The 15,523-nt window shown below is 34.2% G+C and overlaps 1 protein-coding gene across 30 annotated transcripts in view; it reads right to left on the bottom strand.

Moving 5' to 3' along the window:
- FUBP1 (far upstream element binding protein 1) overlaps window positions 1–15,523 on the bottom strand; it is a 34,052-nt gene that overhangs the window by 2,546 nt on the left and 15,983 nt on the right. For 9 of the 30 annotated variants that reach the window (XR_014252331.1, XM_082419913.1, XM_082419889.1 and 6 more), the window contains 6 exons: window positions 14,668–14,819; window positions 14,503–14,582; window positions 11,300–11,437; window positions 9,214–9,288; window positions 2,833–2,892; window positions 2,607–2,752 (listed from right to left, as the gene is read on the bottom strand). Coding sequence is in view for 27 of the 30 variants with exons in the window: in XM_082419913.1 (XP_082276039.1) it covers window positions 2,607–2,752; window positions 2,833–2,892; window positions 9,214–9,288; window positions 11,300–11,437; window positions 14,503–14,582; window positions 14,668–14,819 (651 nt within the window). In the remaining 3 variants the exon portion in view is untranslated. Of the gene's footprint in view, window positions 963–1,828; window positions 2,224–2,606; window positions 2,753–2,832; window positions 2,893–9,213; window positions 9,289–11,299; window positions 11,438–14,502; window positions 14,583–14,667; window positions 14,820–15,523 lie in introns of those variants that run through there. The other 21 variants (XM_082419894.1, XM_082419898.1, XM_082419895.1 and 18 more) reach the window with 9 other exon arrangements.

Below are 15,523 nucleotides of genomic sequence, written 5' to 3'. Positions count from 1 at the left end.
TTTGCAATTAATAAAGATTTTAAACCTTAAATGAATCAAAATCAACAGCCTCCAATTTGTGAGTTATGATACTGAATCCAACTGAACTATCTTATCTCTTCAGTTTAATTAATAAATGTACCACTTTCCTAAAAGTTCATCTATAAAACAGTATCATGCAAAATACTGAAACTGTTCACATCAATACCCTACTCTTAAAGATAACAGATAACTCCTTAACTATTAAACTTGAAGCTAGAACTACATATCCATATCTAAATAAGGGTAAGGGAAGTCACTCTAGGTTCTATAAAACAGTCAAAAAACATTTCAAAACATCTACAATGAACTGTACTGCTATTTTTCTACCCTATCAGTAATCTCAACATTTATGTCCTTGCACATCTTTCTTTATAGTATATTCAGAACAGCAAATGGTGCTCCCCCACCAATGAAAAAACTAGTCTATATATTTAGGAAATGGTGTTAAAACCACTACATTGCTTAATATTTGCAAACTGAAAACCACTGTCTGATACATTTCAAGTCTTTCATATTAATATATAAGATATGCATGTTTTACACTGAAAAACAATATATTTTAGGAGCACCAATGAGTAATACTATTCACCTTTGTTAATGATCAGTTTTCTTTAGCTATAGCTAAAGCATATCAAAAATACTTACCCATTAAGCTCACTTTAAAAAAAAATACAGACCTATGAATTATTCTATGTTAAATTAAGAAGCAGTTATGGTTTTCCAAGATATAAGCACTGTATTCCAACATAATATTCACACAAAGTATGGCATTTGCATTATGTGGAACATTGACAAAAAGATACTGTTGCAGTTCATCAATTTGTCATTCTGATGTACTTACAGTGCAATGCTCCTTGAAGGAACACAATCAAGGATGATACACAGCACAGTCCTCCTCACCCCTACAGAGCTAGTTCTATACTGGCTGGATCAAACCTGCACTTCAACAGACAACGGCAAGACAGACTGTATTTGCATGTAGTCTAATATATTAATATGCAAAGAGCCAACAAATATGCAAAGAGTAAAACAATGGATTTCAACAAAATATCAGAACTTCAGCATGAGTGTTATAGAGTAATAAAATGATTTCAAGTACATAAAAAAATTAAGTTGATTCAATGATTGGACTTGTGCATTTACAAAACAAAGCTTATCTATACTGCAAAAAGAAAAAAAAAGAAAAAAAAAGCTTGAACATTTTCATACCCCAATAATGTTTCAATGGCAGATGCACTGTAGCTATACTTTTTGCATACTACTTTTTCTACCCTAAATTTAGAAAGAAACACTCTAATATTGTATACATTTGCAAGAGCTGCTTTACATGAAAAAACTGTTCTTATTATAGACTACTCATATTCACTATCCGAAAACTGTTTAAAATTAGTTATGCTGAAACAGTCTTGGAAATCAAGTAATTATCAAATTAAAAACAGAAAGGTTAACTGTTATAGCAGCAGTACAGGTCTGAAACAGTGGTCATGTATAAAAGGAAATTTCACTGTTAATGCAATGGAAGTATGCCAAAAGATCACTGTACACACATGCAGTTTTTAATCAAACAGAAGGGGAAAAAAATGAAGATATCAGGATTACTTGTGCTGAAACAGCCAAATACAATAAATGGAAAAGATCCTCCAATCTACTACTATACTGCAAGGGGGAAAGAAACATGCCAGTGTTTAAAAACTCAAATTAATATTTCATGGGGAAAGCTTATATATTTGTGTATATGTATCTTAATTTATCATTGCTAAGAAATTATGAATCCTTTAAATACCCACATATCCAACTTACCGACACAGGAGGTTTCATATCATTTATTGTAAAGCACAAAACAGGCATTTTAAAAGTGAAAGTATACATTGAAAAAAGTACATTTATATCACAAAGCATTGACCACATAATAGTTGCAAATACATTTGCTGGAATGTGTACATCTACACTAAATACTAAAAACAAACCAATTTTCATTTCTACACAGAAATATTAACCTCCTATCAGTAGTGATAGATATTTTGTACATTTTCAAAAAAAAAAAGAAAAAAAAGAAAGAAAGAAAGAAAGAAAAAACACTATTTTAAACCAAAAACAAAATTAAGATCTTCATCAAGCCGTCTGCATCCATATATTTAACAAAGGTTTTTTTCCCCCACACAATGAAGCAAATACTGTATTGTCCACTTCTTATTATTGGCCCTGTGCAGAAGAGATACATAAGAAATACACAAAAAGTTAAAGAAAATCCTTTAAATGGAGCTAACTCAGGAGTGAATCCTTTAAGAAAGAAAAACTGGTTAATATAAATGGTGGTGGCTTCTTGCATGATTTGCAAATCCCTGGGGGAAAAAAATTTATTTTTAAAATCAAAGGCATTATAGAGATATCTAGCACTCAGATGCCAGAAAGCATTGTAAAAAACAAACAAACAAACAAAAAAACCCAAACAATATACCACAGTACTTCATTTAGTTATACTTTGCCTGATAAAAATTTAAAAGGCAAACATAATCCCAGACAACAGTAAACATGCAGAGAACAAGACTGGAGTTGAAATCAACACATTAGCAAATTTATTATACCTGAGGTGCTGGAGGATGCTGTGGCATTCCCTGGGGACTTGTCTGGGCGTAGTAGGCTGCTTGTTGTCTGTAGTACTCAGCCCAGGCTGCACTATAATCTGGCTGACCACCTGGTGGAGCACCAGTAGGGGCAGGAACTGCTTGACCTTTGAGAAAACAAAACAACTTTGTTGCTGTAACCACAATTAAAAGCCCCAAAGAATCTCAGTTCTAATAAAAACAATACCTTGCTTCTTGTAATATTCCTCCCAAGCCTTTGAATAATCTTGTGTCTGCCCTTGTTGACCTAAAAAAAACCCCCTAAATTTTAATACAAAATTATATCCACTGTAAGTACAGGTTATAAAGACAAAAGCACAGAGGGTCAGAATTGCTCTTGTTTTATTTTAAATATTCATTAGTGTCAGAAAACTACTCTGTAATTAAAAAAAAAAAAAAAATCTAAATGCTATTTTATTTTCTTTTGCCTTATACTAATCGTAACTTTTAGTTCTAGACCATCACTATTAATAAAAAACAAAGCCATCCACATAGTTTTAACTAAGATAGGTAAACATTTAGGCATAATCTCGATTCAATTACAGAATTTATGAACTATTAATGTCCTAAATTCAGTCTGGAACAGCAGTGCACGGTTCCCCAGTGGTGATGCTGGGAGGAATGGATGGACCACTATTCTTTTTTTGTTTTCTTATCCATTTGGATTTGTTACACTACAAATTTTAAATAAAATGCAAATCTTCAATGGAGAAAAAGAAAAAACACTTTTTGAGGAAAAAAACCCACTTAAAAGCTATTATTTAAAGACTTCATTATTTTAAGATCTGGCCAACATTTTTGTTTCCTGATAAGTAACCTATAAACTACATGTATAAACACTAATCTTCAAGATATCTTTTAATATGACATTTAAAGTTTTAATATGCAGTGTCCAAATTACAACACAATTTTATTAAAAATAACTTGACGAAGGACATAAAGAATAATCACTACTGAAGAGGTTCTAAGAAGCAAAATCAATGAAACACAAAGCTCAACAGCTTGCACAAGCACGTTCTTCTAGGTGACTTTCTGGAATTAAGAGACTAAAGAGACATACTCAAATGCGATGCATGAACCTTGAATGGTCTCTGGATTTAAAAAACAAAATAAAAACAAGCCCCCCCCCAACACACAAACAACAACAAAAGACATTTTTTCTGACAACCAGGGAAACTTAAATATGTTGATATTATTGAAAATTTATTTAGAGCAACAGTTGGCAACTTACTCTGAAATGGCTCAGGCACCAAAAAAAGTATACATACAAAGTACATGTCGCAAACTTTTTGAAAATGGTCAATCTGGATAGGAAATATAAACATGGGTGTTCGCTATACTATTTTTCCAGTTTTCTGAAGGTATAAAAAAATTTGAAATCAAAAGTTGGAGAGAAAGAGAACCTGAGTTTTCCTATTTAACTCCTTTATTTGAAAAAAATTTTATTTAGTTTGTAATTCATTTGACTTTATGAAATTATTACAGCTAGACAAAAAATACTGGCAGAAAGCTGTTTTTATGTTTGTTAGATGTTGCCAACAAGGCAACTTTATAGTTTTAGAAAGTGGTCTATTCACCATCACAAATTGGTCAAAGAATAAAAGCAACTGAGTAAATAAAAATTTAAGATTTATGACTAACTTAAAAAATGCGAGAAACTCCCCCCTACTTATATGGGCAACAGCACAGAGAAATCCCATATATACTGTAAACAAAATTCTCACACTTTTGTTTTCCATACTCTTTTCAAAGAGGAAGTGAGTCTAACATTTTGATCTTATGAGGAGACACAATTCAAGTAAATCTAAAACCAGTTTCAGTATTTAGACAACTGCCAAATATCTTGGTATCAATAGTAATAAAACCATACAACATTTTCTTACAAACTGCACACTTGAAAACTTGCTGACTTGAGGCCAAACTTATTTAAGACAGCAACAATTTCCACTTCAGGTTTACAAATGGAACTAAACCTCATTGTTAAGAGATACTCATATTTTAGAGGCAAAAAAATAACAGTATCAGGGAGACATCTCAAGAAAATTCATCAAACTCAAATGTTCCCTGAAAAACACCCCCCATCCCAAACTCAAATATCCCTGTGGAAAGCTAAAAGTAAACATGTTAGACTCTAAGAAAAATAAACAGTTGGTTAAGTAAGTCATCAACATTTGACATTCCAATCTTGAAAGCGTCCATAGAAAAACTCATTCCACTCCTATGTGAAGGGCAAATGTCATTCTTTTCGCCCAGGTGAAAGCAGGGAAAGAACTCTTCCTATCTAATCTATTTATGTTTTGGCTCTTCCCCTAGCCTCTTGCCCTTTGGAAAGGCATGTCCTTAACTTGTTCCCTTTATTCTTCTCCTCAGTTCAAAAACTGTTTTGATATGAGATAATTTAGTAGAACAATACTTAACATTTACATGTAACTTTACAATGTATAAAGTCTTAATTTCATTTCATTCAAGAGATAAGACTTGTCCTAGAGTTCACATGTAACATTCTATTACAGCCCAAGAGACAGCCTTGCTTGATTTCACCCTCAATTATTTCTCCATACACCTGCATCTTTCCCAAAACCACTCTCGCCCGGCTCTTTTAGGCTAGGTACCTACCATATGCTAAGGGTTCAGAGTCCACCATATCAGTGCTTAACATTAAAAGGGACTCCGCCTCAAGTCAAACTTATCCCAAAATGCCTTCATTTACTTTCCTCCAAATAGAAACTGCCTGTCTCTATTTTGAAACCCTATTTCTCTTTAGGGTGTTTATTTTTTTACAAAAGTTCCCTTCATTCTAGCTTCAAAAGCACCCACATCCAGACTGCTGTCATTCCTTATAGGACAGCGATATGAATTCCTTAAAGTTTCCGTCTTTAACCCTCCAGAATCTCATCTTTAAGAATTTCTCTCTTAAGTTCTCTTCATGCTAATCTAGGTAATTTACAATTGTTTCAGAAAACAAAACTAATTAAAAAACTCATCTGTTTCAACAGACTTTTATTTATTAATAAGCAAACTGACAAATCTACAGTGTTAGTGGGGATTTTCTGTTCTTAACAGAAAAGGCTGAAATGGCTTCAAAAGCTGAGACAGTCTCCCTAGTTTGGTGACAAGGGCACTGGATTAGAAATCAGGACATCCTTACTGGACTGAATGCCAATACTATGACATAGTATGAGTGTGTTTTGTGTTTGGTAATTGTAATCATTGTTGCTCTTGTTGTGGTCATCCATTTACAATGCTTGGTGTCAGTTTATTTATCTCTTGTAAAAATAAAATACAGTGTGCGTGTGTGTGGGGGGAAAAAAAAAAACCTCATGGGAACAGCAAACCCAAGAACTGCAATAGATACACAAAAAAGAAAAAAAAAAAAAGAAATCAGGACATCCAGAGTCCTAGGAAATCCTACCTATGCCACTTGGAAGAGTAAAACTCAATCTTTCCAAATAAGGGAGTCTGACTTAGAGATAAAGATCTTTCTCTCTCCCTGATATTTTATTAACCCTTTCTTTCCCTTCCATTTAAAAACATCAAAAGATTGAACTGATTAGTTTGATGCTTTAAGATTTCTTATTTGTAGTTATCCTAAAAAGATCTTAAGGACAAGCAATGCACCTAGAAAAAGTCAAAGTAGTTAAGCAATCAATCCTTTACAAAACAAAAAACAAAAAAAGACTTCTACAGGAAAAATAAATGGACCTTGTAGCTATCATTAAAGACCTGACAACCTAACATTATTTAAGATTTACATGTAAGGAGGAATCACTCAACCAGTTCACTTTGCTCATAAAATTAATAGCTTATCATTGTGCTGCTACAGAAAAACATTCAAGTGAAAAGAAGGTGGGGGTTACGAGGATCTTCAAACATGGTGTTATTTAATGAGTTATTTCTATACCACCTTTCTCCACAAAGGACTCAAGACAGTCCAGCATACTATCTCTAAAATTAGAATTTTATATAGTAGTTAGCAGGGAAAAGGAAGAAAACAAAAAACTTTTAAAAAGGAAAGGTGAAATGTCTACCCTTAACAATAAAAATTTGAATGGTTAGACCTTGCAGATTACATTCAACATACTCACTCATTTTGGGTAAGTGTAAAAAGGCTAAATAGCAAATTTATTAACCTAAGTCTAACAATAGACCGTTGTTTTTACCCAGTTTTAACAATAATGTAGGGAACATATAAAGCATACTACCCACTGTGAAAATACAAGTTAGACCTAATGATTTTTAACCTCAACATGCTCAAATCTTTAATAAAAGTGATGCTACTTCATAAAAGCTAGTGACCATAGGTCATGACCACTATGTCATTAAGGAATGATTACTAATAGTATTCCCAGTTATTCTCAAAAGTATCCCAATTTGGAAAATAAATTATGTGATCACCCTAATTACAATATACTATTTTGAGGTTAAAGTTTTTTAAGTTTCTTTTTGCAGAATTTTAGCTGTTGTAGACCTGCTTGAGATAAGCTGGGTCACAAAAACATAAATTAATGAATTTGTTACAACCTCAGGAGTAAGAGGCAGCGTGACTCCTGGAAAGTCATTCTAACAGTAAAAATTATTTTTCTTTTTTTAAAACAGAGATCAGCTGTGCAAAACATCCTTATCATCAGGTATATGTACTTTTATTCAAAGATTAATATAATAACCATTCTGGAAATTTTTCTTTCTGTGGAGAATGACAAACATTCTTTGACAAAGAACACTGAAATTTACATTGAGAATCACAAGAAGACTGTATCTCATGACAAAACTATCACCTATACTTTCTATATCAGTGAAGAATGAGCACGTTTATCTTATTAGCTTCTGTTTGTGACAACTGGCTATGGTGTAAGTGTGTTAATTTTGACTGACTAAGAATAAACATCTGAAAAAAACCTGGTCTGTCCGGAAGTATAACATCAGGTTTGAAATGGTTCCTGAAAAATGCAAATTCAGGAGACAGGCTTGGGACTTACACCCTCTTAAGAGTTCAAAGTCTGGTTCCACCACTTTGTAGTTGTGTGACCTGTTTTCCAATATGCACATCTAAGTGTCAGTGAACAGAAAGAACCCCATCCACGGTTTTGCTTTCTGCAGTGAAGTGACCTGTGGTCAACCGTGGCCTGAAAATATTAAATGAACAATTCGTAAGTTTTAGATTGTGCACCATCCTGAGGAGCATGATGAAATCTCATACTGTCCCTTTGTCTAGCATATCCCACCAGTTAGTCACTCAGCAGCCATCTTGCTTATAAGATTGACTGTCCTGGTACTGCAGTGCTTATGTGTCCGAGTAACCCTTATTTTACTTAATAATGGCCCTGAAGTGCAAGAATAGTGATGCTGGCAATTTGGATATGACAAAGAGAAGCCTTTTCCTTTAAGTGAAAAGGTTAAAAGTTCTCCATTTAATGAGGAAAGAAAAAAATCGTATGTTGACAGAGGTCGCTAAGATCTATGGTAAGAACAAATCTTCTGTGAAACTGTGGAAGAGGAAAAAGAAATTCATCCAAGTTTTGCTGTCCCACCTCAAAATGCACGTTACAGCTACGGTAAGTGATTATCTGCTTAGTTAAGATGGAAAAGGCATTAAATTTGTACAAGGTATTGAGAGAGAGATCACATTCATGTAACTTTCATTCAATATACTGTTATAATTGTTCTATTTATTAATGTTACTCTCTTACTGTACCTAACTCATAAACTTTATCATAGTTATGTACATATAGGTAAAAAGTACAGTACATATAGGGTTCAGTACTATCCGCACTTTCAGGCATCCATGGGGGGGAGGGGACTTGGAACATATCCCCCATGTAAAAGTGGGGGACAACTGTACAGTTTTCATTCACAGCAGTTTGCAATAATATATTTGCGAAGTACTTGATTGACAACTGTACTCTCCATTAGAATACAATAACCAGAAGGGCAGGGCTCCTAGGTGTTATGCCCACAGTCACATTCTCAGTATCTATTCCTATGCTTAGCATATAGTATATGCTCTACATTTATTGAATGAAAATGGCCCTTCTAGATGACTGTTTTTCCTTTTTCATAATGCAAATGTTAATTAAGTAATTAACTTCCTCTGTCACCGCAGGTTACTTCTTATATGTTTATTTTGCAGCACAAATAATATCACACGCAACCAATTTTTGCTTGGTGCTCTATAATTTAACCAGTGCCATTTAGGTTACTGACATGCAACTTATCTTTGACAAAAGTATAGGTAATATTCAATGTCCTATGTGCCAGTGGGGAAACTTTTAGTTTCAATTAGTAAATGGCTGACAAATGCACTTAGAAATAAAAAGATTTCTTAACCACAAATTTAACAATTATTATTTGTAATGACCATGATACGTCTGAAAGTTCAGTGATTTTGGAATGCATTCTTGTTCAACAGTTCTATACCTCAAGATTTTAAAAGTTATTGGATGAAAGAAGTCCAAGGAAATAAAAACATGGAACAAACATGCCTTTTATCAAAATCTTCAACCTTTTAGTGTGATATTTACTAAATGTTTCAGTTTAATAAAATGTATAAAAAAAGAAATGTAGAACATACCCATTTTCTTGTAGTACTCTTCCCAAGCCTTGGTATAATCAACCTGTCCAGCTGGAGCTGGATTCTGCTGATCTCCTTATTTAAGAAAAACATAAAAAATTATGATTAACGTTTTTAAAAAGCAATTTTGGCCCTTTCCTTGTTTTTTGTGTAGAGGAGTTGGGAGTAGCCTGTCATGGAGAATGAGGGTAGGAGAGAAGTGCTGTGGGGATAGTGGCATCCTTGCTGGTGCCAAAGACACAGGACTCTGGGAGTACAGAGACAGTGTACAGAGAAGATGGTCTATTTATTTAGAAGAGTAGTTACATTGAGCATATAAGTAAATTCACTGGTCAAATAAAACACACTGACGATATCAGGTCTTTCACCATTTGTAAGCATGGAAAGTGGGAAAAGCTAGAAAGAAGAACTCTGAAACCCTGGAATGGAATTGCAGGTGATATAAATGTACAGTTTTAAAAATATATACACATATGGATATTTATGTATTTTTTATATGTATGTAGGTATGCATGTACGCAAATTCATATCCTAGCTCTGTACACTGAAAGGAGCTAGTAGCAGTAACACCTCAGCAGCAATGAACACAACTGTTAAGTTTCTAAATATCATCATCTACTGAAAGAAATCAGGGATCATTGGAAAAATGGCTGATTCAAGGGCTGGAGCCCAAAAAGCACAATATAAGCATCTTATTGTGCAAGAAAGTAGGGAAGTGCTTAAAGAATGACAGGCATGTCAAAAGGATACAGGAGCCATCTTGAAGCTACTCCTGACTGGCCAAATCTAGGACAACCTGGTTAAGTTAAAAATATAACTTACTGAATAAAACAGGAATCCATACTGACATAAGGAAATAAACAGAAAGAAAAAGGAAACCTCTTCCATAGTAAAATACCACCTAATAAATGCAGAATGAATGACGGAAGGAGAAATTATCATATTTGTAATTGAATCAGGCAGCTATTATCAATGAAGGATAAGGCCTTCAATGAGGAACAGAATCCTAAGAAAGTTTAGCTTAGAAATCTTAGAAAGTTTTCTAAGGAAGTTTAGCTGTGGTATATGTTTTGATCAGAAAGGTAGTTTTCTCTTTGCTCTAGTAGTTTTATAATTTGTACTAGTTCTTTGTTTCTGCTATCATTTTGTTTTAAAAAAAATGTTAAGATTATAAATCACGTCTAATCAAACTGAATTGTACAACTTCTACTGAATCTTTAAGGAAAAACGAGAATAAAATTATCCTGTTTGTCCTGCCCCCCCTCCATAAAAAGAACAGAATAGTGGTATAATCTCAGTATAACTCTCCAGACAGTATTAATTTCAAAGAGAAAAATGGTGATTTTATGGTATAGAATCTTGGCAGACATCAACATGACTGAGTGACCATAGTTACCACCTCTGGGGATAAAACAGGTCCACATTATATGACCCCTATTGTAATGCACTAAGAGAGCAGCATTCATTTCTGACGTATTCTTGCCATAATGTAAGCAGGAACCCTGATCGTGACCTCATCTTCATAAGAAAAGGTTGAAGGGACCTAGGCTGATCCATAAACATCTCACAAAACAAAAGGTCTGTACTCTTTTGAAAGAAAAAGACAGGAATTATTCTTGATTGATGAGAAGCTGTTGGAACAATTGGTGAAATCTCAGTAACGGCTGTGCCTTGGGATAGTAAGATGTATCAACGTTGATTAACAAGTGCTGTGTGATGGTTATTTTTGGAGAAATACAGAAAGGAGTATTTAAGGGTAATGGGGCATTATGTCTACAGCCTGGTCTTAATGGTTCTGAAAAAGACTAATGATAATGGATATGGACAAATGTGATAGGGTAATGGAACAAATGGGGAAGATAAACATCAAGAGCTAGATTATCTGGATGTTCTTGGTAATGTATCTTACAAGTTTTATGAAAGTTTGCAGTTATTTCAAAGTAACTTGTTTATAAAAAGCAAAGGCTGCTTACTGAAGCTGTAACTAAATAATATTATAAATTTGGGGTTAATACACCGATGTACTTTATATATAATTCTAAACACAGGTTTTCACTTCCACATAGAAAATAAATTCTTTAATTACCATAGTTACCTTGTCCATTGGTTTGGGTTGTAGTTGGTGCACCGGCAGGAGCTGCAGGCGGTGGCTGTGCTTGTTGTTGATAATAGTGAGCATAATAAGCAGCCCAAGCTGCTGAATTTGGATCTGTTCCTGTTTTAGCTAGAATAAACACAAGTTCTAGATTTGTATCTAAAGTCCATAATCAATCAATCACACACACACCTCTCTAGCAAATATATAGACCCCCAAATTAACTGGACATTAAAAAACAGTAAGTGGACACTCAAATTCTTTTATTATTTTTACTGTCATCATTAGCTTTTATTATAGAAAACTTAGGCTCAGAGATTAAGTAACTTTCCTAGTTCCTAGAAAACTAGTGACTGGCAGAGTTGGGATACAAAGAAAGATCTTTTGGTTCCAAATCCAATGCTTTGTCTCAAACCATCCTGTGCCCTTCTTTTTCTAAACCAGTTTTGCCTCAAGCACTACAGTTTTATGTGGCAGATGACTAAAGGAAAGGAATTCTAGGGACTGACCTGTACAAGAAAGAATTATTTTACAACTATGAACTCTGTCTTATCTTGTTTTCAATGAAGAGACAACTTAAAAACCTTGGAAAAAGAAACAGATTCGCCATATTTCATCTCATCATATTTCAGTGATTATCTTAAAAGATAAACTTGATGTCACTGCCCTATTTGAAATTCTTCATTTATTTCCTGGAGTCTTCAGGGACTATTAAAGCTTTTAGGTACAGAATATCATTCAACATATTTAACAAGATATTTGGACACCCTCGCTTACACTTTCCCTTCCAGCCTCCTCTCCCTGCTGTCAATATTTTTCCATCACTCAAGTTCTGGCCACAGTAAATTGGTTGTACTTTTCAAAAGTCATCATGCTCATATTTGGGCGTTTCACCATGTTATGCCTCCTCTGCACCTGACTGTCCCTCACTCATCCTTCATAAAAATCAACTGATGCATTAAAAGTTTGAGACTTCGCAGTCACAAACAGAAATCCTCTTACTGATTCTGTCTTTTATACTGGGTGTATCATATGATACTATAGGTATATCTTTATTAGTTTATATCCTGAAGAAGGATCTAATTTCCTTAACCAGATTCTATATCTATATGTAATCGATTTAGCCTTCATCCCAAATGGGCAGCAATTCTCAGCTGCCTAATAAAACAAAGGTTAGTGATGTTTGGGAAAAAAAGGGTAAGGATTCCCAGAGTGATCCAATGTCTAAGGGGATACAGTTATAAGGCATTATGCCACTCTCCATAAGTTTCTAAATTAATACATGTGTCCCAATACATAGTATCATTACCTGTATAGTAATTAATACAAATATGTCACTTGATACCACATCTAGATAGAGAAACTGAGATAAAACACTTTTAGGAATTGATACTTACACTCTTACAATGTGTAGACCATATATGAAAACCAGTCTAATAATTACATATAACTAATACGTACTGAGAACTTACTAAATTCATTCATTATTATATTCATTCATTTACTTATCATTTTATAGATAAGAAATCATATTTAGAGAGGTTCAAAACTTGCTTACTATCCCGTAATTAGTAAGTTATGACTAGGACTTATTCAAGTCTGTTTCACTCTAAGTATGTGACTACTACATAAATCTTTAACAACCCAGTAATTTTTTTATAGAAACAGATTTTAATTCAGAGGATACAGACTTTACTGTCAATATAGGGCCACATTTAAATACCAGGATGTTTAATACAAAGTAATGAAACAGTTTCATTTTGGTCTAACCCTAGCTGTTATCTTTTAGCTAAATGGGTTATTTCTTTCCCAAAGGCATTGCTGAAAGCCACATTCATTAACCAATTCTTTCATTGATGACTTCACCACTACCCCAAGTGGGAAAATGAGACTGTAAAACAGAGACCACTTCTTATTCACATCATTTCTCTCAATCATACTACCTACCCAGAGCATCCAAATAGGTGCAATCCTGCAGATCCAAGTTACCCAATATAAATCTGCCCCTTAATTTTCTCAATCTCTTCAGTGGTGGGATTCTTCTGCTTAATAACACCATACCAATTAGCTTACAAGAGGGAAAGAAAAGTCCTTCCATTCTTTAAACACTATTATACAATAAATCATATTTGACCCTTCTGTTAAGTCCTTCTAGCACAGTATTGCTAACATTTTAAGTACGCATTTCTACAGAATGTAAATTCATTGTTGCATACTCAGACCTTAGCGCACACAGTTTGTTTCCTGAACGTGTGGGAGTTGTGGTTATTTGGTAACTGTCATGTTGTATCATCATGTTCCAAAGAGCATACCTCCTATGAAATTAAGGTATGTTATAATACAGGGCCACCCTTAAATACCAGAAATGTTTAATAAAATTCACTAAAACAATTTCATTTAAATTATTTTAGTTTTTTAAAAAATAAGTATACTAGTGTGAAAAGGAATCCTTAATTCAGTACCTTCCTTGAAACTACTCCAGTAAAAGAGGCCTAAGAGGTATGTAGTAGGTGAGAAAAAAAAAAGGATAATAAATAAAAGTTACTGGTTTCAATGAATGCTCTTTGACCGTGATGGAAAGAAAAGTACAGGGTGGGAAAAGACTCAAGGATAGAATAAAATGTAACAGATACAAATCACATCTGAACAGAGAAAATATTTAACTAAATTAATTTGAGAGTTCCAACATGCAGATATTTAATACAGGCCTGTTTTTTACTAACGTGAAGTTATATCAGGAATACTAAAATAGGCAACTTACATATCTTTTTTGAGAATTTGGAAGTTTAATGCCCAAGGATTAAACACTCCAACTGACTCACACAATTTTATAAATAAATGTACACTATTCTTTCATGGATAATGTCACAATTAACATACAGTACATTTGATGGCACTAGCATCTAAAACCTAAGACACTGTACTTCTTCCTATACTTTTGGCTTTTAGCATTCTGCTGTATCACTTCTAAAGTAGAGAAAGCCAAATGCAGGTAGAAAAAGACCTACAAAAACAGACCATACTCACAACAGTCTTATACACTGTAGTAGAATCAGAACCTAACACTTCTGCTGAAGGAGTGAAACAAGTGCAGAAAATGCACACAATGTAGAATCAACACTAGAAAATTTAAAACTATAACAGGAGTGGCAAACAAAAACACAGATTACACCCAAATGATAAGCATCTTTTACCTGGATCTGGAGGGGCCTGTTGCTGCCAATGTGGATATGCATTTCCCCACCCCTGGGGAGCATAAGGGGCTGGAGGACCACTGAAAACACAGAAATCAATTTTAAAATAGTTTCCCAAAATCTAGAATCTTTGAGCAAAAGCCTAGAACCAAACTCAAAACTTACTGAGGAGCAGGGCCAGGTGGTCCTGGATTATAAGGTGCAGGGTTATATGGTCCCATTGGAGTTCCAGGCCCAGGGGGCCCAGGAGGCCCATGGGGGCCTGGGACACCATGGGGCCCATGGGGTACAGGTGGCCCTAAAGGATTTACTGGGCCCTGCAAAAAAGCAAAAGACAAAGAAAAATCAGAAAGACAGTAATTGTTAAACATTTCAAAGGCCAAATAACCTTCCATTTTTACCCTTTTACCTAACCACAAGCAATCTAAAATTTATGATTTTCCTTCACTTCCTCACTCATGCTGCAAAACTTCTGAACTCTACCATATTGAGGCATGTAAAATTAATTAAAATCAACAGCATTAGCAAAGAACTGAAACATTAACTTTACCTTCTATTCTTTTCAGCCTGTTCCCTTTTCCATTATTTCCCTTTCCTTGAACAATTTTTACTTTTACTATTCCTTTATCATCTTAATCATGGAAGTTTATCAAATATCAAGTTCTTACCTCTAGCTCTTCTCTCTCTGCATCTACTCTATATCTATTCACGTAACATTGTAATCAGAGAACCATCCTGACAATACAGTCCTCAAATTGCTTAGGTCTCATATCGTGAACTGGCTATTGAATACTTTCCCAATAATGTAACAAGTTCTCACTCAACAAACCAGTCCTTCTCACAGCCTTCCTGTCACTGAGCCCCATTTCAATCAATAATTTAAATTCATTTCCTCCCTCACCCTTTATCATAATTTTCTGAATACCATGAAGATTCCCTTTTTAATTGATTTAACAAATCAGGATATTTCGTATCCATTTCATGCCACATCATAATTAATAATGCTTAGGTGATTCTTCTT

This window comes from Balaenoptera physalus, assembly GCF_965194825.1.
Source record: "Balaenoptera physalus genome assembly, chromosome: 1".
Taxonomy (NCBI): Eukaryota; Metazoa; Chordata; class Mammalia; order Artiodactyla; family Balaenopteridae; genus Balaenoptera; species Balaenoptera physalus.
Note: the sequence above shows the minus strand (reverse complement) of the source record. Positions and strands in the feature narration are given on the sequence as shown.